The sequence below is a fragment of the Salvelinus namaycush genome, unplaced genomic scaffold, assembly GCF_016432855.1.
Source record: "Salvelinus namaycush isolate Seneca unplaced genomic scaffold, SaNama_1.0 Scaffold246, whole genome shotgun sequence".
Classification (NCBI taxonomy): domain Eukaryota; kingdom Metazoa; phylum Chordata; class Actinopteri; order Salmoniformes; family Salmonidae; genus Salvelinus; species Salvelinus namaycush.
The window spans coordinates 97,082-121,339 of record NW_024059297.1 but is presented as its reverse complement, the minus strand read 5'-3'; the positions used below and the strand labels follow the sequence as shown (position 1 = coordinate 121,339).

The window sequence follows — 24,258 nt, the reverse complement described above, 5'->3', positions numbered from 1 at the left end:
TTCAATACATCCTGATTTCAAGTCTTTATGCTGCCATATTTATCAATCCACATGTGATCAATCCACATGATTAGTTTTACATAAATCACTTTGAAAATAATCTTTATTTCACAAATATAGAGCATCTTCCTTATAAATACATTTGATTTGAATTATATTGTTGATAATATACCCATTCTACATAATTAAATAAATTATTTAAGCTACAATTCTTAATTGGTGAAACTGCCACGTCAGTTTGGGATATTCCAACACCAAAGAAAAACTGCAAACGACGAACACCTATTGTTTTTTTTTAGCTCAGACATCATTGCATGTGTGATAGAACAGCAGAATATCTACTGCAATTTTTTTCTACCATGCTGCTGGACACACTTCTGCATTTCATCAATAAAACAAAAACTGTAACAAAGGCACTGAGGGGCGAACAGTGGCGCTGTTTCCCCAATTGCGGAATCGATCTTTAAGTGATTAGGTATTTAAATACTGAACTTGATACTAGGCTAAGGTGATACAGTAGTACCTATGAAGTTAACATCTCACAGGGCTAGAGGTTATTATGTGTTTTATACCTGTTCTTGTTTCACAGTCTGGTAAGAAAGTGAGCAGCGTCCCGAGTCCCTTTGTACAATTCACAGTCGGCCACAAAACCTATGAGAGTAAGGTAAGCTCGAGCAAAATAACACATTTTTTTAGATCCTACATTTGTATGTTACATTCAGTTGTAAAAATACTTGAAAGTACTACTTAAGTATTTTGGGTATCTGTACTGTACTTTACTATTTATATTTTTGACAACTTTTACTTCACTACATTCTTAAAATCTCTTGAGGATCTGCCCCTTTTTTCAATTTTCTCCTAAATTGACATACCCAAATCTAACTGCCTGTAGCTCAGGCATTGAAGCAAGGATATGCATGTTCTTGATTTGAAAGGAAAAACTTTGAAGTTTGTGGAAATGTGAAATTAATGAAGGAGAATATAACACATTAGATCTGTTAAAGAAAATACAAAGACATTTTTTTTTTGGTACCATCTTTGAAATGCAAGAGAAAGGCTGTTTTGTATTATTCCAGCCCAGGCTCAATTTAGATTTTGGCCACTAGATGGCAGCAGTGTATGTGCAAAGTTTTAGACTGATCCAATGAACCATTGTATTTCTGTTAAAAATGTTGTATCAAGACTGCCCAAATGTGCCTAATTGGTTTATTAATAACTTTTCAAGTTCATAACTATGCATTCTCCTCAAACAATAGCGTGGTATTATTTCACTGTAATAGCTACTCTAAATTGGACAGTTCATTTAGATTAACAAGAGTTTAAGCTTTCTGCCAATATCCGATATGTCTATGTCCTGGAAAATGTTCTTGTTACTGACAACCTCATGCTAATCGCATTAGCCTATGTTAGACACCCAAAAATACATAAGTATATTTAAAACCAAATACTTTTAGACTTTTACTCAAGTAGTATTTTACCGGGTGACTGTCACTTTTTTACTTGAGTAATTTTCTATTAAGGTATCTTTACTTTTACTCAAGTATGACAGTTGGGAACTTTTTCTACCACTGGTTACATTAACCATATAAAATAGAGGTATTTCCAGTGCAATGTGAATAGAATATGTCCTTGCTGATATACAGTCTCTAACATTATCCTCCTTCCCTAACCAGACGAGGTATAAGACCAACGAGCCTGTATGGGAAGAGGCGTTTACTTTCCTCATCCACAACCCCAAATGCCAAGAGCTGGAGGTCGAGGTACATAAGCATGCTTTCCCTCCTGAGTGACATCAACATGTCAGCTATTTAGTATGGCTTTTGTGTCTGATTTGATCTCTGTGGCTATGATGTGAGATGGAGTTGATTTTGTCTGCTGTTTTAAATCACGCTCATCAATGATTTTACTGTTTTAAGACATCTTTGCCTCTAGTTTGCCTCATTTAATTGTTTTGCTGTGAAGTTTGATGCAATTTGTGCTGTGATTGTGTGTCCCATTTCCTCTCCTCAGGTGAAGGATGAGAAACATGAGTGTTCCCTGGGGACTCTGAACCTGCCCCTGGTCCGTCTCCTAGAGGCTGAGGACATGACACTACACCAGCGCTTCCCTCTCAAGAACTCTGGGCCCAGCTGCACCCTCAAGATAAAGATTGCACTGAGGGTAAGGGTCTGAATAGGGCTCTTTTACATTGTCTATGTCCCAAATTAGCACCCTATTCCCTATGATGCGCTTCTTTTGTCCAGGGCCCATGCAGAGAATAGGTTGCCATTTGGTACGTAGTCATATTCACACTGCTAAATGTTTAACCTGACTGCAATTATTTTACATTTTTGCTTAAAAATAAGAAACGATACATTCTTCAATAAAGACAAGCAATGTGTATCGTATGATTATTTTTAACCCTCTCCAACCTCTATGTCCCACTTGTGCAGGTTCTGTGTCTGGAGAAGCTGATAGCATCAGACCAGACGTCCTCGGTGCAGGTTCGTAAGGCTAGCACTAGTAACCCCATCCCCATGAAGACACCGTCAGTCTCCGAACCCCCCAACCCTGTCCCTGTCTTGGACCTCCCCAGCTCTGTGGCCGCCTCCACCCAGGAGCTCCACAGGAGAGGGGGGGATGACGAGCCCTACTCAGGGGGACCGGTAGGCATCGGCCTGGCCGACGCAGGTAGGAGCACCTCCAACCTGGCCATCTCTGGCTCTCAGAAACACCTGGCCCACAGGGGGTCAACCCCCAGCATCGCCTCAGACATCTCCAACCCCTACGCCACACAGGAGCTCCAGCAGAGGCTGAGAGAGCTGCAGAAGTAAGAATGCAGAAACCAAGCACACACAAAAACACATTGATACACGCAGGCATGTGCACATACACAACACATTGTGACATAATTAAAGCATAAAATACAGATTTATTGACTAACCTGCAGATTATATTACAGACCTAATGTGATCAGAACAAAGAGACTAATGTGTGTGTCTCTGTCCATAGTGGCTCAGCCAGTCATTTCCCCCTGGGTGAAGTGCAGTTGACTGTCAGACACAGCTCTCAGAGGAACAAGCTCATCGTGGTGGTGCACACCTGTCGGTAAGAGACATGACGGGAGATTTAGGTCGAGTCCCAAATGGCACCATATTCCCTTTATAGTGCCCTACTTTAGACCAGGGCCCATAGTGCTCTGGTCAAAATAGGTGCACTATATAGGGAATAGGGTGCCATTTGGGACACACACAGGACTGTAGCATGCAGGACTATAGTTAGTCTATACACTAAGTATTGGACAAGGCGTCGTTTGTATCAGCTGTATCCACTCTATTTTAAATGTACAGTACAAGCTTTTTTTTATTTGATCACATAATTAATGCTCAATAGTTTTGATAGTTGTTTTCTGTTAACTCAAAGGATGTGATCCAGCTAACTTAATTGTGTCAAACTACTCAGTTCGCAATAGGACATTGATTTACACTTCAGACTCCAGGAGGGCACATGTAATGAGATGACTGATGAGCTACAGTAGCTGCCCTGAATGGATCTATTCTATCCCTGGATAGTCCACGTTATCAGTCTGTCCCGCTCTATTTCTGTGTTTTCATGTCTCTCTCTCCCCACAGAAACCTGATTGCGTTCACAGATCACTTGTCAGATCCATACGTGCGACTCTATCTTTTACCTGACAAGCGAAGGTCTGGGAGGAGGAAAACCCACACGCACAAGAAGACACTGAACCCTGTCTACGACCAGATGTAAGTTTTGACATTCCTCTTTACTACTCGTACCATCAGACATCAATGGATTTACTGGTGGTGTACTGGTATTCATTGTGTAATTGTGTTTGTGTGTGTGGTCAGATTTGAGTTCAGTGTGTCGATCGTGGAGCTACACAGGAGGACTCTGGACGTGGCGGTAAAGAACGGAGGAAATATCTTCTCCAAACACAAAGGGCTGCTGGGGAAGGTAAGACTGGACCTGTCCTCTTACAACAGCACTGTGTCCATTATTGCATGACATAACTGTGACTTCACATTATTGCTGATTCACAGTGAAACTTTGCAATCACTTTTTCTAATTTACCTGTCCATGTCTCACCCTTCATTCTTCATATCATGTCATCCTGACAGGTTCTAGTGGATCTGACTTACGAGGATATCGCAAAAGGATGGACACAATGGTTAGTGAAAATAACTGAAAAATGCAGTCATGTTTATTTGCTCTCATCACACCATTTGAGGTACAAAGAATTAAGCGTAGTTAATGTAAATGTGTGTTTGTTATTCCTGCTTTATAACAATGTGTCTGTCTTTGCCACTAGGTATGAGTTGAGTGAGGATGGTCTGAAAAAACCTCTTCAGCAGCTATAGACTACACCATGAGAGTTAGAGGAGGACCTAACCAAGTCTTCAACCATGTATCATTGCCACTAGAGTCTGCATGTGTCAAGCATCTCAGAGTAGTGCTGATTTAGGATCAGTTTGGCCTTTTAGATCAGAATAAATAAGATAATATGGACATGAATCCATAATAAATAAGATTACATAGACAGGGGGGACATGATCGTAGATCAGCACTCCTACTCTGAGACACATGATACATACAGCCCAAATCTTTTACAAACGTAACTGCCTTTTCCATACAGTTGCTTTTAAGCCCGTGGGCAAATCTTCTATTTGTTTTCCCTTTTTTAATTACGGTTATTATTATTTACATGACTCGCAATTGTAAAAAAAAAGCTTTTGATATTCATTTATACACATCAGTTGCATCGTTATCGCTACCCACTTAGAAACTCTCCAATGCAATAGTAAGAAAGGGAGTATGTGGTGTTAAAATGAATGAAAAAAGAATTCCATATTTAAAGAGGAAAAATGAATGAAAAAAGAATTCCATATTTAAAGAGGAAATTTTGAGGACCGTAACAAAATATCTATTTTCTTGCTACGGCTGTGACAGCAGGTTCAACCGCCTTGGTTTATGTGGGGAATGTACAACATATATGTACAATGACAATGAGGACTAAAGATGAGGTTTATTATAGTGTTAGTAGAGGGAGGTTTCGCTTGGTCAAAATTAACATTTCATTTTTATAATTAAACAAACTACATATAAACTCTACAATCTAAAAATATGAACTTTGTCAGAGCATGGCGCTACAAGTTGACAGTCTCCCCTCTAAGTTATATAGTGCACCTAGTACAGTACTTGGCCACCAAAGACACAAGTGTTTCATTTTATTGCCTACATGGGGTTTTAACTAAGCCAAATATGTATGCATGTTTGCACAGTATTTGTTTCCTTATTTAAAGTCTTTCAAAGCATAGTGTTTAGGAACAGTAATAATAACACAACTTGCTCTAGTTAACCTCACAGGAATATTCCAGCCTTCTTCAAGTCATTGTGGCTTATGATAATTGATTTTCCAACTCTGAAATCAGGACAGATCAATTATGTATGGTTGGTGAAATATATGTATCATGTTTGTGATCAATAAATATACCAGTCTTAATTCTGTTTTTGTATTACGAACACATTTCAGCATGCATATCTTAGTCAAAGCTTATCTTTAATGCAATCGCTTGCAAAAAAAAACACATGATAAGGATTAAGGAATTGTTTTGGTTTACGTTGTGGGTATGACCATATTGTATCCGGTTACCACATTAATGATGCATATTAATGGAGAACATTTTAGATTGTACCATGTTTAGACTGTACCATAGTGGCGTGTAACCTAATGTATTAGTTATGATTTGTGTTCTCAAACCTCTGTCCTTTTTTAAACTAGTTGGATGCCTACCTATGTGTAAGCCATCAAATGAAAACGGTCTCTGAAGTCAAGTTCCTATCCTCTTGTTCTGAACTGGTTTGCCTTCTCCATGTACTTTATTTATCTTGTGCCTTAAATCCACAAATATTAAGATATTTTAAAGTATAAAGAAGCTGTTACGGTTTCCATGTTTGAGAATTTCTACTTATGTCTTTTAAATAATAAAGAGCTTTTGCTGTATGCACAGCAATACGCTGTATATTACTTTGACTCCATGGATTTCATTCTAATGTACCACTTATCAAACGTTATTGCGCTGATTTTGCACAAATGCTTGTTTTCATTTATTTTAATGTTTCTTGTTTTCATTCATTTAATCGTATTCGTTTTGTTTTCATCAAATCAATGTAGGTGTATTGATGCCATCTTGTGGGCCCTTTTAATAATACGAGCGTGCTCACTGCAAACGATGCCGTGTTCATGTCTCGTCGGGAACTCGGGACCTCCTAGTTAGTTTAACGTAAGTTATTTGCTTGGAGCTTCCTATTGGTGGATTCTGATACTTCCCAAGTGGGAAACTCTGCTATCATGTGTTGCGTTTAGACAGGCAACCCAATTCTGATATTTTTTCTTTAACTGGAAAGAGCTGCTTTGAAAAGATCAGATGTGATTGGTCAAAGATCAATTCGTGGGGAACAAATTGCAGAGTTGTGGTCCTGTGTAAACGTAGCGCTCTTTCTACAATGAGTAAGTAAGTAATATATTTCCAAGTTTCCGATACGATGTGAACACATGAGTCACAAGCGCCTTCAAAAATACGTAATGTGCAAACATTTTGAGGGATAGTTATTTGTAAATGGTGTGTCGGTGTGCTCACGATGACTGACTCCCTGATTGGATGAGTCAAACATTGACGCATTTGTATGACCTTGGTTTACCTTTAGTTATCTGGTTATTCATTTCAGGGAGATATATGTATCAGTCAACTCAAACCACCTGACTGTTCTCCATTCCCACATTCCTCAGCTCTCTCTTTTCAAAGTCTACAGTAGGTCTTCTAACCGAGGTAACGTTATTCATCTTCATAGTCATGGCATGCTTGATTCAATAGCTATTGACGAGAGAAAACACATCTGCCGAATATCTTATATAAAACTAACTTGACCTTGGTCTTCTACAGAATTAAGGTCTCAAATTGAAGAGGATACAAAGGCAGGACGCGCGAATAACAGATGTGACGATGTGTTATTGCATGATAGAGAGGGAACCTATGAGCTGCCACGGAACGATGATGGGGTGTCACACCCTGAGCTTAGGGTATGAGAGGGTGAGTCATGCTAGAAAGGTATATCTAATGTTCAAAGGGATTTCCTGGAACAAATGCTGTTCATTTGGGATTTTCTTCACGTGCCCTCATAGTATACATGCAGTAGGCCAACTGGTTATACTTCCTATAGTACATCAGGTCCTTTAAAATTCAAGTCCTGGAGGGCCAAAACACTTACGTTTTTTTTCTACCTGGTAGTTAATTGCAATCACCTGGTGTCCCAGGCCTGAATTAGTCCCTGATTAGACGGAGAGGATGAAAACCAGAAGTGTTTCTGCCCTTCAGGACCGACATTGAACTGCCCTGTCCTACATTATAACAGAAGGCGCATATTGGCAATTGGCACATATTAATTCGTCTGTTCAATACTTTTCAGGAACATTTTACAAAGTGAAACAGTCTAGGTTACTTAGTACAGTACCAAACTACAATCATAATATCACTATTTTTATTATCAGTGAACATCTTCTATTGACATGTGCCTCTTATAATTGGTTAAAGACATTTAGGTAGGCTGTGTTATGGTGTACGCGCAGGTGCGCTTCTGCTTGGCGTCAGCTAGGAGGGGCCAATGCTTGTCTGTTCATAGTGCTGATCATCGTAGTGAGACTTACTGCAGGAGCCGAGACCAATGGAGCTGCCTGAATCGTCCTGCATCCTCCCCATACCTTCCAACCTCCATCTCTCTCCCTGATTCTGTCTCTCCTCTCTCCTTTCATAAAACGAAACGAAACCATAGACATGGATTGTTAACTACCGCATGTGTGTCATGGATCAAGAATGAGAAACATGGATTCGATTTACATTATTCTCGTCCTCCTTGCTCCCCAACCCTATTTGTTAGCTTCTGCAGACAGGAAATTCGGTGAGTAGCCTACATTTATTTATCTGAAGGATCATAATGATCCCATACTGTATCAGCTGCCAGGAGACGCACATACGGTTATTTTGGGTCTGTCAATATTTTATTGGTCATTAGGCAGCTGGGAAAGGCGCGGAATAGCCTACTGTACGACTGCAGCTCTTGTTTAAGAGGCTAACAGCTATATCTATAATATGGGGGGAGGGGGGGTTCGGTGTAATATAGAAAAATGTGCAATAAATAGGCTATGATGTAGGCCTATATTATTGTTTAGACATGTTGTTTGCATGTACGTCTTTAACATGTGCAAGCTAAAACGCACCTATCAATATATCAATGTCAAGTGTTTGCTACTTTTAACGATTACTATTTTAATAGCTACTGAGTAGCCTAACTGTTTTCTAATGGAATAAATACCATTATTTAGGATACAGCATAGCTATTTTGCTGGGAGAAATAGCAGAGAATCACGTTAGGCCACCGTGGTGCGTTTGCTGTCTAATGTCTTTCTATCACGAAGATGGTGAGAGTCAGTGAGGAAAAAGCTGTGGTAGTATCCGAGGCAACATGCCTGCTATGGCGACCATGAAGGGTAGCTATACTCATTAGGAGGAAAACCAAAACATTATTAGGCTCCAATCCTTCCAAAACCCATTAGTTTGTAGCCATATCTATGATTAAACAGAGACGCATTTTAAGAAGAGAGATGTAAAGAAATCCGATTTTAAAACGCCTCCTCCTTTTAGTGTTAGGCTATGGGTGGACCATTTGTTATATAGTTTAAATGCTTTATTTTTTTTTACTTACATAGGCTACTATTCTGTATAGGCTATGTAATGCAATACTCAGGCCTTAGAAACCATATTTTTCACATCAAACCGTGTCATATCAAACAATGATTTCCCTTTATTTAAATTTCAGTTGTTCACCTTTCAATTTAATGTTGTAACCTCATAAAAAATGTCATTGCATTTATGATAACTGCCACCATGCTAGAGTGTGGATTCTTCATTGACTTTGATAACTTGCCCTTGTTTGACACACAATAATTCAGGGAATTGTTATAAATACTATATTGTAAAGAGCAAGTACAGTAATAGCATACTGTGTTAGAAAAGTTGTTAAGAAATATATACACAATGCCATGGACTAATCTGCAACACTTAACATTATGCATCTGATTACACCTGTGTAATAACGCTATTATTACCATATTAATATTGTATAAACATGTTGTAGCCTTGTAGCCATGTAGCCTAGTAATTACAGTGTTACTGCACATGTACAAGAGCAGCCTTTGTATCACCAGGTCACTCTAGCTGTTCTACCCTCCATAGCATTTACTCTATTATGAACCGTATTGTACAGTACACTGCCTTGCCTGTATCACTTCCCAGTGGTTTTATTGCATGGGATGTAGGGCCGTTTTCCAAGACACAGATTAAGTCTAGTCCTGGCCTAAAAACCCCTTTCATAGAGAATCTCCATTGAGTCTGCCTTTTAGTCTAGGTTTTAGGGTCAGGGAAAGAGCCCCATAATGTTCAAAATGTTATTTTTGGTTGCAGTTAATGGAGTGGTCGGTCTGCCAGCACACTCAGAGGAGAACAATAATACGCTGATTTAAAAGCTCCTGTGTTTATTTTTGGACGCCTATGCTCCACTGGCTGAGTCACTTTCACTTCTTGCGTCAGTTGATTAAAAGCATTTCTTAATTGGCTGTAGTGTCACTTATGTGTGATTGCTGATTTACAATCAGATGAAGAGGCCTACTGTTAAACTAAACCTATGTTGTTGTGTTGCTTCTTTAAGTAATGAGTTTTTTCCTGGATTGGTGGCTTAAGTTGAAAGCATACTTGGATCAATTCCCCAATAACAGTAAGGAGAAAGAAGAGAGGGCATTATCATCCCCACTGTAGCTATAGTGACTGGGAACCAACAGCCTACAGAGATGTAACTTGTCTGAGTACAGGGTTAAACTGGAAGGTGAAAAACAATCAACTTTCAATGGGTCAATTTAGAGGGGTACACAGATAGTGGTTTGGAATAGCAGTCCTGAAATTTGCTCCATTGTTTGTGGACCTTGACAGAACTACCGTGGAAAATAACCGTTTCAATCAGGAGGTGTGCTCACACAAAGCTCCTTAAATTGATAGTAATCTCTGTGTGTTCATGGTGCCTGACTAACTGCCCCCTGTAACACCCTCCTGCTCTCATCTCCTCCTCTCACATCCTGAGACTGACTGCCTGATCCAAAGCTACAGCATTGGTCCACCAGACTGGAGCATGGACACGATACACAAAGCTTTTCTCAATCCTCTGAAGTCTCAGCCAAAGCTTGTATCCACTGTTCACTTTTCTTGATCTCAAGGCACATTTATTCCCTTTTGCGTTCAGTTTTTAGTTGTTTGGTTTATGGATATTAAGCATTTCAACTCAATATTATTGGCATTAAATTGGCTCCATATATAACACTACCTCAGGAATTGGTAAAAGGCCTATCTCAATAGGTACGGGCTTTTTCATATTGCTCAGACTGTTCTGCAGCTTTGGTATTTCATGAGGACAGTCTGTTGATATGCTGTGACGGGGTCATATCAGGGTATATTTTCCTGTCCATGTAGTTTCCCTGTATACACTGCAGCCAGGTGATGTCAGCCTCGATAGTCGTCAGTCGTGCCATATGCAACTGAACAATCAGTAAAGATGTTAATGACGGTTTCTATGGACACGGGTGCACAGGCATGCATGGGAAGACCTTTTCCGAGGCCTTGGTGAGCTAATGATTGCAATATTTGATTTGGTTTCCCTCTATTCTAAGTATTTCTAGTCAGGCCGATGGGTTAAGTTATTTGGAGTGTGTGACTCCATTTCCACAAAGATAATAACTTTAAACTTATGGACTGCATCCCAAATGGCACTCTATTTTAAGGGAATACAGTGCCATTTGGGAAGTGGACTTGGACTCTTGTTTGTTAGAGAGATAACAGGTTGAAAGGGTTATGCTGCTTGGCAGCGTTTAAGCCAGGGTAAGGACAGTGCTCTTTGCACACAGGGTGAAGTTGATTGAAAAATCCATCCCCTATTACCAGTTGTTATTTGTCTGGTGTTCCGCCCACAACCTATTTCACACTCCACAGGCATATGGCCATAAAACCCACAGAGCAAAGCTCAGAAGGACACAAATACCCAATTCACATTGGTTTCTATGTTTCTATGTGTTGCTCTGTTTGTAATACGTTATTTGGCATGTTAAAGATTCACTCTCAAACTTTTGTATAATTTCAGCCAGTAGTTTTGAAAGTGGTGTTCACGAGCCAAAACAGATCCCCGTTGTTTGTATACTACGTCATCCAATTTGTGTGATATTGTAATGAACGTCGTCGGGAGAAGGAGAAGAGGACCAAGGTGCAGCGTGGTAAGTGTCCATAATACTTTTAATAAATACGAACACTAGAACAAAAACAACAAAGCGACAAACGAACTGTTCTGCAAGGTACAATACACAAAACAGAAAACAACTACCCACCAACACAGGTGGGAACAGGCTACCTAAGTATGGTTCTCAATCAGAGACAACGATTGACAGCTGCCTCTGATTGGGAACCATACCAGGCCAAACACATAGAAACGGACAACATAGAACAAAACATAGAATGCCCACCCCAACTCATGCCCTGACCAACCAAAATAGAGACATAAAAAGGATCTCTAAGGTCAGGGCGTGACAGATATGTTAAGAATTTAGCAATTTATATGATAGGTTACTAATCAAATTCGTGCAATATGTTACACATTTCTTGTGCATAAGATCCTAGAGTGCATCTTTAAATTGTATTACAAAGACCACCACAAACAATCTGTGACCAGAGAGAGTAAAACCCATGCAGCTGTGCATTTCAAAATAACACAAAAATAGGATGAAACTATAGGTAGTAACATGCTGTACAGTAGAGCGTATGTCTGTCTCTGAAATATTGTACGGTAACATCTTACTGTATGTGTTCAGAGCCAAAATAGGGCCATGTTAAAAACAAGAGAAAATGTAACAGGAACTGACATGGGTTGTAAACAAGGGCACACCTCAGGGAAAAGGATGGCTACTTGTCACGTTCCTGACCTGTTTTTCCTTTGTTTAGCTTTGTTTAGTTGGTCAGGATGTGAGCTGGGTGGGCAGTCTATGTTATTTGTTTCTTGTTTAGGTTCATTGGTTAATTAGCCTTATATGGTTCTCAATCAGGGGCAGGTGTTTGACGTTTCCTCTGATTGAGAACCATGTTAAGGTAGGCTGTTCACACCGTTTGTTTGTGGGTGATTGTCTTCCGTGTCAGTGTATGTACCACACGGGACTGTTTCGTTTGTTTAGTCTGTTCCTGTTCGTGCGTTCTTCGTGTTTTGTAAGTTCTCATGTTTAGGTCGGTCTACGTCGTTTTGTTATTTTGTAATTTATCAAGTGTGCTTCGTGTTCGTCTTGTTTGAATAAATTCATCATGTATTCCACACAAGCTGTGTTTTGGTCCGATCCCTGCTCCTCAGACGAGGAGGAGAACAGTCGTTACAGAATCACCCACCAACAAAGGACCAAGCAGCGTGGGAAAAAGCAGCAGCAGCGATCACAGGATTTCTGGACATGGGAGGAAATAATGGACGGTAAAGGACCCTGGGCACAACCTGGAGAATATTGCCGCCCTCGTGAAGAGCTGGAGGCAGCTAAAGCCGAGAGGCGGTGGTATGAGGAGGCAGCACGGAGGCGATGCTGGAAGCCTGTGAGTCAAGCCCTAAAATGTATTGGGGGGGGGGGGGGGGGGCTAAAGGGTAGTGTGGCGAAGTCAGGTAGGAGACCTACGCCAACTTCCCGATCTTACCGTGGAGAGCGAGAGTACGGGCAGACACCGTGTTATGCGGTAAAGCGCACGGTGTCTCCTGTACGTGTGCTTAGCCCAGTGCGGGTTATTCCACCTCCCCGCACTGGCAGGGCTAGATTGAGCATTGAGCCAGGTGCCATGAAGCCGGCTCAACGCGTCTGGTCTCCAGTGCGTCTCCTCGGGCCGGCATACATGGCACCAGCCTTACGCATGGTGTCCCCGGTTCGCCAACACAGCCCAGTGCGGGTTATTCCACCTCCCCGCACTGGTCGGGCTACGGGGAGCATACAACCAGGTAAGGTTGGGCAGGCTCGATGCTCAAGGGAGCCAGTACGCCTGCACGGTCCGGTATATCCGGCGCCACCTCCCCGCCCCAGCCCAGTACCACCAGTGCCAACACCACGCACCAGGCTTCCAGTGTGTCTCCAGAGCCCTGTTCCTCCTCGACGCACTCGCCCTGTGGTGCGTGTCTCCAGCCCAGTACCACCAGTTCCGGCACCACGCACCAAGCCTCCTGTGCGTCTCCAGAGTCCTGTGCGCCCTGTTGCTGCTCCCCGCACTAGCCTTAAGGTGCGTGTCCTTAGCCCGGTACCACCAGTTCCGGCACCACGCACCAGGCCTACTGTGCGCCTCAGCCGGCCAGAGTCTGCCGTCTGCCCAGTGCCGCCTGCACTGCCCGTCTGCCCAGAGCCGCCTGTGCTATCCGTCTGTCCCGAGCCGTCAGAGCTGCCCGTCTGTCCCGAGCCGTCAGAGCTGCCCGTCTGTCCCGAGCCGTCAGAGCTGCCCGTCTGTCCCGAGCCGTCAGAGCTGCCCGTCTGTCCCGAGCCGTCAGAGCTGCCCGTCTGTCCCGAGCCGTCAGAGCTGCCCGTCTGTCCCGAGCCGTCAGAGCTGCCCGTCTGTCCCGAGCCTTCAAAGCCGCCCGTCTGTCCCGAGCCTTCAAAGCCGCCCGTCTGTCCCGAGCCTTCAAAGCCGTCCGTCAGTCAGGAGCCGCTAGAGCCGTCCGCCAGACAGGAGCCGCTAGAGCCGTCCGCCAGACAGGAGCCGCCAGAGCCGTCAGCCAGCCAGGAGCTGCCAGAGCCGCCAGCCAGCCAGGAGCTGCCAGAGCCGCCAGCCAGCCAGGATCTGCCAGAGCCGCCAGCCAGCCAGGATCTGCCAGAGCCGCCCGTCAGCCAGGGTCTGCCAGAGCCGCCCGCCAGCCAGGATCTGCCCCTCAGTCCGGTGCTACCCCTTGGTTCAGTGGGGTGGATATGGAGGGTGGTTGTGGTTAGGAGGCCACGGGGGCGATTAAGGAGGCGGGAAAAAACATTGTTTAAGTGGGGTCCACGTCCCGCGCCAGAGCCGCCACCGCGGACAGACGCCCACCCAGACCCTCCCCTAGAGTTTTAGGTGGTGCGCCCGGAGTTCGCACCTTAAGGGGGGGGTTCTGTCACGTTCCTGACCTGTTTTTTCTTTGTTTAGCTTTGTTTAGTTGGTCAGGACGTGAGCTGGGTGGGCAGTCTATGTTATTTGTTTCTTGTTTAGGTTCATTGGTTAATTAGCCTTATATGGTTCTCAATCAGGGGCAGGTGTTTGACGTTTCCTCTGATTGAGAACCATGTTAAGGTAGGCTGTTCACACCGTTTGTTTGTGGGTGATTGTCTTCCGTGTCAGTGTATGTACCACACGGGACTGTTTCGTTTGTTTAGTCTGTTCCTGTTCGTGCGTTCTTCGTGTTTTGTAAGTTCTCATGTTCAGGTCGGTCTACGTCGTTTTGTAATTTATCAAGTGTGCTTCGTGTTCGTCTTGTTTGAATAAATTCATCATGTATTCCACACAAGCTGCGTTTTGGTCCGATCCCTGCTCCTCCTCAGTCGAGGAGGAGAACAGTCGTTACACTACTATTAATAATTCTCTTTACAATAAGGGGTGGACATGAATGCAATGACAAACTAAATGTCTAGTGACAAATATAATGGAGAGGAGGGGGGGGGCGGAGGGGGAGGGCGTTACTGTTGTCTTTGTTTGATCTGCCTTGAATCGCAACAGCAGATATAGTTACAGGGGCGTACCGCAGAGCAGTTACCACAATGGTTACAGCTCCCCCTTACAGAAAAACCACATGTGGAGAATCACATCATTTCACATGTGGAAAATAACATGACATTTCACGTGAAACTTCACATGTGATCACATATTTTAACATGTGTAGTTTCATGTTTTCACATGTTATTTCACATGTTGTCACATGTTATCACATTAACTTCACATAAGATCCTGTGTTTCGTGAAAGTCATGTGGTTTTTCCTTAAGGGCATACTTTACCCTCTGGCGCTCTCCCTGTTCACTCCCTACACAGGTCTTATCAAGGTTGACAGTCAGTGGAAATATAGATGTGTTTATCAGTTATGACAGTAATGTGCACAGTATGACTTGTGGCAGCTTTTTTAATATAACTTTGTTTGGTAAAATATTCAGCAGCATCCAGAAATATTATTTGATCTCTTGATTAGCCTCTGTGTGTTCTGTAGGTGTAGCCATGGTGTGGCTACGCTCTTTCAGTCTTCAATAATTATTTAAGCTAATGTTGACAGTCAAGGAACACAGACACAGAATATATAGACACAGTGTATACGTCTGACAATGTCAATCTACAGGCAGCAGCCATTTGAGCAACAACGGCTGTAACGTATACGCTAGGAGTCAGGAAGCAGGTGCAAAAGGTGAGTTTAATAAGGAGATAAAGCAGATGAACAAAACAGGAGAAGCATACTGAAAGGGAAGAAAACCAATACTGCCTGAAGACTGAGGATGCTAAGGGCTAAATAAAGGGGAAGTAATCTAGGTAATGATGAAGTCCAGATGTGTGTAATGATGGTTGCCAGTTGTGCGTAATGTGGGTTGCCAAGACCAATGGTTAGTAGACCAGCACCGGAGAGAGGGAACGGGAGTAGGCGTGACAACTGTCAGTATATTGGGATGAGATCTTTAATGCACCTATAAGATACCAATAAACTTAGAGACATTTATCTGTCTTTTACACAGAGATCTAATTTTCCAGATGTACAAACTTTATTCCTTTGGAAGTAAAGAGCAAATCCAAGACAGCCATGTGGAAAACCACCCACAGTTTTGTTAAATTATTAATTTGTCAGAATTCCTTTTTTAGTAGCTTCATCCTTCCCTTGTGTGTGCCTATACAAATAACATCTTGGTAATACTTTACTTAGTGTTGATATGTAGCATTCATAAAGCAGTCATAAAGCCTTTATATGCATGGCATATAGAGTCATAATGCCCTATATCACCACTCTAAGTAAAAAGTCTTGATGTTATCAGCCTCACATTCAACTTCAGCTATCACTTAGTTTCCCCCAAGGTTACCTCTAGGCTCATTAGGTTGATCAGTATGCCAGGCACACTCTTCTCTTGATGTTTGGTTTTGGTGCTGTGGCCTTCTGAGAAGCTTCTATTTTGCCTACACACTACCAGCTCACTCCCAGACACAGGAAGGAGCAGAGTAAAGCAGACTCCTTTATCAGTAGCAGGGCCACGATGGCAGGAGTTTGAGTCTGTCTGTCTGTGTCTGACTAAGAATGAGTACGTGGGTCCCTTCTTAAAAGTTCACCCAAAATCTTTCAAACTCAACTTCAAAAGTACGCTATTTTTCAATATGTTAAAAAATGTCAGATTTTGAAAAATGTCAATTTCAAAGACACACATACAATTTTTTGTCAGTATTGCTAGCATGTGTAATGCAGTCATATGAGCACCACGGCTGTATAAACCACTACAGAAGGTGGTGACTTATGTGTGATGCACAGCACACGTTGTGTTTTCGCTCTCCATCATGTCAGAGTGCTAATTGGCCACGCCTCTCTGCCTGGGGTGTCCTGTGTGGGTGTCCTATGGAGTGTGTCACCAGTGGTGCTGCTGTGGTATGACAGCAATGTGACATATTGAGCCCAAAACACCCCCAGAAACACTGCAGGGGATGGTGGGTGGGCTGGCTGTGTGTACTGTAAACCCAGGCCCTGACCCTTTCCTCAGCCCGCATCCGAGGACCACATGCTGTGACAAGACTGCTTTATATAGCATATTATCCTAGACTGGCTCCCAAATGGCACCCTGTTCTCATAGGGGTCTGGTCAAAAGTAGTGCACTACATAGGGAATAGGGTGCCATTTGGTTCAGCAGCTCCCGACCGCAATAAACAGTGTATCTTCCTAAATCCCTTATGATGAAAAAATGTGTTTAGGAACCACTAGGGAGAAAAGGAATCACTAAAAACCTAGAGATAACAAAACAATTATTTATATAAACTTGAGGAAGGTGGATCCATGCAGCCGCCCACATCCCACCCCCACTCCGTATAGCTGCTGTGGCCCCGGCCTGAGACCGATTTGATACTGCAGTTCAATTGGATATATGGACAGGGTTATAAATCGTGTCCTCTTAGTGAGGGTAAGGGGTTGTCAAATGGAGAGAACTTTGTGCCCTGTTAGGCCTGCTCTTCTCCTGGCTGTCCTCCTCTCCCCTCCTCTCCTATCCCCCCTTCTCTCTTCTCCCCTTCTCATGTCCTCTCCCTCTCCACTCCTCTAGCTGTATGTATGGTACAAAGATGTGTATTAAATGGCCTAAGGGCAGTGTGTTCTGTCAGATCCCTGTTAAGCAGAAATGTCAGTTACGACCGGTTGCCGCTGCCGGAGCACCTAGTGAGATGGATACAGAAACAGCATCCCCCAGCAGCCTGCTCCTCTGTGTTGATGGATCACCCTGGAACACTGTGTTCTGTGTCCCAAATGGAACCCTATTCCCTATTTAGTGCACTACTTTTTTGACCAGGGCCCATATGGTTCTGGTCAATCATTGTGCACTATGTAGGGAATAGGGTGCCATTTGGGAAACAGTCTGTGTTTTACGACTGGCCTAAATGTTAACTTAGAATAATGGCCCCGTGGCTGTGCTGTTTATCTGCTGTAGCTGTGAAACGCAGTGCTGCATGACATTGTAATCCATGACGCCTCGCCCACGCAGGAAGTGGGATATTATATTGTATATCTCTGCTCTTTTTTATAGATTCAGATATAGCCTATAGAATAGCTCAATCTATAAAAAGCTGAGATGTACAATACATGTATGTACAGTAGGCTATTGTTGATGGGTCTTAGGATAGCATGATATTATAAAGTTGCAATGTACAAATTGTTCTCTCCTCTTTTCCAACAGGTTGTCTGTTTGAGAAGGAGTTATGCACACCATACGAGATCTGTGTCAACGGTAAGCCATTTTCATTTCATTCAGATACCATACAGTTATAAAGTAGAGCTCACAAATCAAAGCCATCTGTAGACGCTGAAATATTTTTAATCTAAAAGGAAGTGGACATTCATGGCACAATATCAGTGAAAGTGATGATCATCAATTGGAGAAGAAAATCTATTGAACTGACTCTTTTCTCCTCACTTCTCCTCTTTGAACGGTTGGTTCAGAACACAGGACTAGAAAACACAGGACTAGAATTAGATTCTATTTCTATGGTTTAGAATGCACAGGGTGCAACACCACAGCTGGTCAGTTCAGAATGCACAGGTGCAACCACAGGAAAGAATAGATAAGGGAACGCCACAGACACAGCTGGTGAGATGGTGTCCACCTCTCTTCCTGTGTGCTCTCTTTGGGCCTCTACTCCCTCAGAATTCTTTAGTTTTGGATGCATCCCAAATGACACCTTATTCCCATTATAGTGCACTTCTTTTGACCAGAGCCCTTTCCGACTTGGTCAAAATTAGTGCACTATATAAGGAATAGCGTACCATTTGGGACCTTTTCCTCATTTGAAATGTGGCCTTGTCTCTGATCTCATTGTGATAGGAATAAAACAATGCCCTGTGCTGCTGGGGAAAAATCATATTCATAGCTAAACTATTTTTGGCTCAGTTCAGCTCTCAGTCTGTGTTTAGTCTGCGCTGGTTGTCGCCTGGGTTATTACATTTAACAGGCCATATGCCATAGGAACACACTCCTATGTCAGGGATTCACTCATTTCCAATGAGGAAAGTGCATACTGTCTGATGGGCTATATTAGACAGACACTATGTCCTTGAGGTGAACATAGTTTCATGAATATTGTTCTCCCCATGTAAATATAATCACTTGAATTGACATATCCTATCAGACCATAATTTGATGGTTCTGTTGACTATTATACATGTTTTTCACTTGCGGATATTGTTATTCATTTGATGTAACTGATGACCTAGTAGGTATGCCAGGTGGGAGACATTTTTAAACTTCTCGTGAAGTTATCTCAAAACTTGACTTGTATTCATTCTGTGTGGGTTAAAGTACAGGGAGGTAGGTTGTATTGTAGGTGTTGCTGTTCACACCCTTCATAACGCACTCAGTCACACTTACCAATGAGTCACCAACAGCACCAAAGTAGTTCTACACATCAAAGCAACACACTGTCCATATTTAGGTGATCCTTCTTTCAAAAGTAATTAAGCTATACTGTATTGGCAATTGAGATCATATGAGCCATAAAACTTTATTTGATGTGAACAACATCGCATACAGTATATTATGCCTGATATGGTACATATTTTTACGCCACTCCTAATGGCTGAATATGGTTAACCTTCAGACAACAAAAAAAGATCTGCGTAGATTGACGTACTGCCTAGCAACAGGGTGGAAGTGCTGCTTTGAGTGTATGCCAGCCACTCTGACGCGTTCTCTCTTTGACTACCTGTTTGAAGCTGCTACTATAACTGTCAACTTAGGTAAACTGAGCTGAGGTTTGGCTGACACGCTAGTTTTGGACCACGATGTGGGAAAGCTACAGTGAGTGAGCACCACCAGCTCAGCCTTTGTCTTTCTCTATGTGGTGTGTGCCAGTGACAGCAAGTCAGTGTTAATGACAGTTGTCAAATGACCCTGGGCCGCTGCCGCTGCCTGATAGGCACATTGTCTGTCTGAGTGGCAGTATCAGGACACACATGCTCCCCAGGACAGAACCACAGCTAGAACTATAGACGTCCCAAATGGCAACTTATTCCTTATATAGTGCACTACATTTGAGCAGGGCCCAAAGTTGTGCCCTATATAGGGAATAGGCTGCCATTTGGTACAAACCTAATACTTTTGTTTCCAGGCAGGGAAATGAGACGCACACTGAGAGGCTAATGGTTGATAATGGTACACAGCCCCTCTTATCTCCTGCTTGTTGATAAGCTACTGGTGGTTTGCCAGCCCACGACTCTCAGTTGTTCTTGGTTTGTGCCCAACAGCTCAGTAGGCTACTATGTAATAATACAATGTTGATAGAGTAACAGGGTTACTACACAGGCATAAGAGCAACTTATTGTAAACCATTATAATTTGGTTATTATGTGAAACAAATGAGGATTTGGAAAAACTGACAGATGAATTCTGCATTTTTTTGTAATCAAAGACACTGACATAAATCCTTGTTTACACTGAACATCAGCTTATGATGAAGCTTCCTGGATCCTGAGATAGAGAGGCATATTAGTGGGTTTGGCCATTTGGATGTTCTAGATCACATCTCCCCACCAACAGGGGTGTTGATTAAAAGTAGTGCACTATAAATGGAATAGGGTGTCATTTGGGATGCACCCCAGGTTTGATATAGAACACAAAAGGAAGGGGCAGTCTGAATGGTCGGTCGGCAGTGAAGAGGCTAAGTTTGATCAGTGACTTGACATTTTCACTGTGATAGTTGTCTGAGGATGAGCAGTCCTGAATTTGGAGCAGGATGACCTGTGGCACAGGCACATTTCATGATTCTCAGTTACCTGGCTTCAACAGCATGGATGGAATTTGCAGGGGTTTGCAGTCAAGATCTGACCCAAATTGCACCCTGTTCTCTATATAGTGCACTACTTTTGTCATTTGGGACCTAATTGTTGTTCTATAAACTGTTCCCTAGTGGTCACTCACAGGTATTGTATGTGACCCAAGATTTTCAGAAGCCTATATCATTTTTTTACCCAAATGAGCAATTAACCATCCTGTGACCCAAATCGTCCTCAAACTACCCAAATGAAGAAGAAACAGTGTGTGATTATAGATTTATTCTCACCTCTCACATGCTCAGTGCCTACTTTGGGTCCCCACTCTTTGTTTAAGAAACCCTGGCCTATATGACCAATGTTGTCAGGGCAGCTAAAAGGCAGGGTGTTGGTTCTATCTAGGTGTTGGAGTGGTCAGGTCAGGTAAGGTGCAAATAAGCTGTGGAAAATCAGCTTAGGTGGTGGAATGAGTGCACTATGCACACCCTATTTGCTTAACCCAGTTTCAGTTTGATGTAGTACGTGTGATGTTCCTATCAGATAACATATCTGAAGTGCAGTGGTGGAAAAAGTACCCAATTGTCATACTAATAGAAAATTACTCAAGTGAAAGTCACCCAGTAAAATCATACTTGAGTAAAAGTTTTAAAGTATTTGGTTTTAAATATACTTAAAAGTCAAAGTACAAATCATTTCAAATTCCTTATATTAAGCAAACCAGACAACATGATTTTCTTTTTTGTTGTTGTATTTACGGATAGCCAGGGGCACACTCCAACAGTCATACTTCATTTACAAATTAAGCATTTGTGTTTAGTGAGTCCACCAGATCAGAGGCAATAGCGATGACCAGAGATGATCGTTTTTTTTACCACGTTTTTCGTGATATCCAATTACGATCTTGTCTCATCGCCGCAACGGGCTCGGGAGAGGCGAAGGTCGAGACATGCATCCTCCAAAACATGACCCGCCAAGCCGCTCTGCTTCTAAACAACCGCTCTTTCGCTTTACCCGGAAGCCAGCCGCACCAATGTGTCAGAGGAAACGCCGTTCAACTGACGACAGCCTGCAGGTGCCCGGCCCGCCACAAGGAGTCGCTAGAGCACGATGAGCCAAGGAAAGCCCCCCTGCCAAACTCGGACGGCGCTGGCCCTATGGCACTCCCGGTCACGGCCAGCTGTGACGCCTCAACACTGCGATGCAGTGCCTTAGACCACTGCGCCACTCGGGAGGCCCAGAGATGTTCTCTTGATAAGTGCATGAATTGGACCATTTTCCTGTCCTGCTAAGCATTCAAAATGTAACGAGTACTTTTGGGTGTCAGGGAAAATGTATGGAGTAAACAGTACATTATTTTCTTTAGGAATGTAGTGGAGTAAAAGTAAAACTTCTCAAAAAAATATATATACTAAACTACAGATACCACAAAAAATGACTTAAGTAGTACTTTAATGTATTTTTACTTAAGTACTTTACACCACTGCTGAAGTGTATTTTAATGATGATTGATAATTTTGTAGTGATGTAATTTATTAGAATACTGATTGTATGTCATAACTTTACATGTACATTCCTAATCTTATATGCCTATAACAGTGTATTTGACTATATGACTACATATTTTGATAAAGGCCCAGTGCAGTCAGAAACTTGATTTCCCCATGCTTTGTATATATTTCCACCAGGTTGGAATAATACTGTGAAATTGTGAAAATTATGATAAAGCCCTTTTAGTGAAAGAGCTGTTTGAAATTTCAGCCTATTTTGGTGGGATGGAGTTTTGGTCTGCCTGGTGACGCAGTAAATTAGTTAGTAGACAAATGAGAAAGAGAGTTCCAAACCGCTCTGCCAATAACAGCTAATTTTCTGTTTTCCTCTCCCCACTCAGACCAGTCCCAGACAGTCCAAGAAAAATTATTGCTTGAGAAGTTCCTCTTTGCTACGAAGCTATTTGAATTTAATTGAAAACAATTACAGTAACCAGGTTTACATCCAACCTTTTTATGCGAGTAAAGTACATTGAACAAAAAAGGTCACGACAGGCCTGATGGAAACAGCAAATTTGTATGTAAACTTTCCAAATGTCAACCAAACAAAATACAGTATACAAGGTGGGATCTTTTTGTGTCGGTAAAATTAATTATGCGAGAAATGATTTTAATGTGCAAATATTGATATAATAACCATCATATCGAAGTAAACTTGGCTTCACATGATGACATGTTGTGTGCTCCTCCCCTTACGACTCGGGAAAGAATGCAGTTTATTAGGCTACATATAAAATAATGTTATGAACTTCACAGGGTGGTGAAAGTACAAGGTGATGAGCTTGATGCTCCTTTCCAATAAATATAGAGGGTCTTATTCTGGTGACATGATGATTGATGCTTGGCTGCCATTTGACAAATTAAAATAATCTCGCTCTTTTGTCTATAATAATCTCATCATGTAGGCTAACATGTACTGTATCTGCGAGCTGTTGGCTAGAGAGCACGTGCCAATACCAGAATGTGCACATTTGCTATATAATGGAACCTTTTTTGTGACAAAACCATCAGTAGAGCTGAAAATGCGATGGAAATCCATTTAACCTTTGTTTTATTTGGTACATGGCAATTTAACCTCAAAAGTAATTTTTGTGTGCACTACATTTATAAATACATTTGATTGACTACGTCATCACGCACAGACTTTTATCAGCAACAAGTCAATTTGATGAAAACACATCTCTGGGAAAATGTGCATACTTATGCACATTTTAGAATATTCACATGAAAATCTGTCCCAATTGGATGGAAACCTAGCTAGTAAGGACCTTAATTGTTAACCAGAAATTATTTGATATGGATATAAAAACGTCTGCATTTGTTGAGATGTCTTATTTTAATGCGTCATTCTTGAGACTTTTAATGGTTTCTAATGTACTGTATAGTCTTTGTTCATTTGGCATGTTACACTGCTCAAAAAAATAAAGGGAACACTTAAACAACACAATGTAACTCCAAGTCAATCACACTTCTGTGAAATCAAACTGTCCACTTAGGAAGCAACACTGATTGACAATAAATTTCACATGCTGTTGTGCAAATGGAATAGACAAAAGGTGGAAATTTTAGGCAATTAGCAAGACACCCCCAATAAAGGAGTGATTTTGCAGGTGGTGACCACAGACCACTTCTCAGTTCCTATGCTTCCTGGCTGATGTTTTGGTCACTTTTGAATGCTGGCGGTGCTCTCACTCTAGTGGTAGCATGAGACGGAGTCTACAACCCACACAAGTGGCTCAGGTAGTGCAGCTCATCCAGGATGGCACATCAATGCGAGCTGTGGCAAGAAGGTTTGCTGTGTCTGTCAGCGTAGTGTCCAGAGCATGGAGGCGCTACCAGGAGACAGGCCAGTACATCAGGAGACGTGGAGGAGGCCGTAGGAGGGCAACAACCCAGCAGCAGGACCACTACCTCCGCCTTTGAGCAGGAGGAGCACTGCCAGAGCCCTGCAAAATGACCTCCAGCAGGCCACAAATGTGCATGTGTCTGCTCAAACGGTCAGAAACAGACTCCATGAGGGTGGTATGAGGGCCCGACGTCCACAGGTGGGGGTTGTGCTTACAGCCCAACACCGTGCAGGACGTTTGGCATTTGCCAGAGAACACC

General features: G+C 42.4%; 2 protein-coding genes across 6 annotated transcripts in view; both read left to right on the top strand.

Annotated features, from left to right (window-relative positions):
• The window catches only part of LOC120038984 (extended synaptotagmin-2-B-like), a 45,255-nt gene extending 39,230 nt beyond the window's left edge, over window positions 1-6,025 (top strand). For both annotated transcript variants that reach the window (XM_038984509.1, XM_038984508.1), the window contains 9 exons: window positions 590-664; window positions 1,674-1,760; window positions 2,011-2,160; window positions 2,433-2,809; window positions 2,992-3,087; window positions 3,612-3,743; window positions 3,849-3,954; window positions 4,119-4,168; window positions 4,310-6,025. In XM_038984509.1, coding sequence (XP_038840437.1) covers window positions 590-664; window positions 1,674-1,760; window positions 2,011-2,160; window positions 2,433-2,809; window positions 2,992-3,087; window positions 3,612-3,743; window positions 3,849-3,954; window positions 4,119-4,168; window positions 4,310-4,358 — 1,122 coding nt within the window. In that variant the 3' untranslated portion in view covers window positions 4,359-6,025. The remainder of the gene's footprint in view (window positions 1-589; window positions 665-1,673; window positions 1,761-2,010; window positions 2,161-2,432; window positions 2,810-2,991; window positions 3,088-3,611; window positions 3,744-3,848; window positions 3,955-4,118; window positions 4,169-4,309) is intronic.
• A 711-nt stretch (window positions 6,026-6,736) lies between these two features.
• LOC120038985 (receptor-type tyrosine-protein phosphatase N2-like) overlaps window positions 6,737-24,258 on the top strand; it is a 70,434-nt gene continuing 52,912 nt past the window's right edge. The window contains exons 1-3 of one of the 4 annotated variants that reach the window (XM_038984512.1): window positions 6,737-6,827; window positions 6,942-7,088; window positions 18,018-18,068. Coding sequence is in view for 1 of the 4 variants with exons in the window: in XM_038984510.1 (XP_038840438.1) it covers window positions 7,869-7,953; window positions 18,018-18,068 (136 nt within the window). In the remaining 3 variants the exon portion in view is untranslated. The other 3 variants (XM_038984513.1, XM_038984510.1, XM_038984511.1) reach the window with 3 other exon arrangements.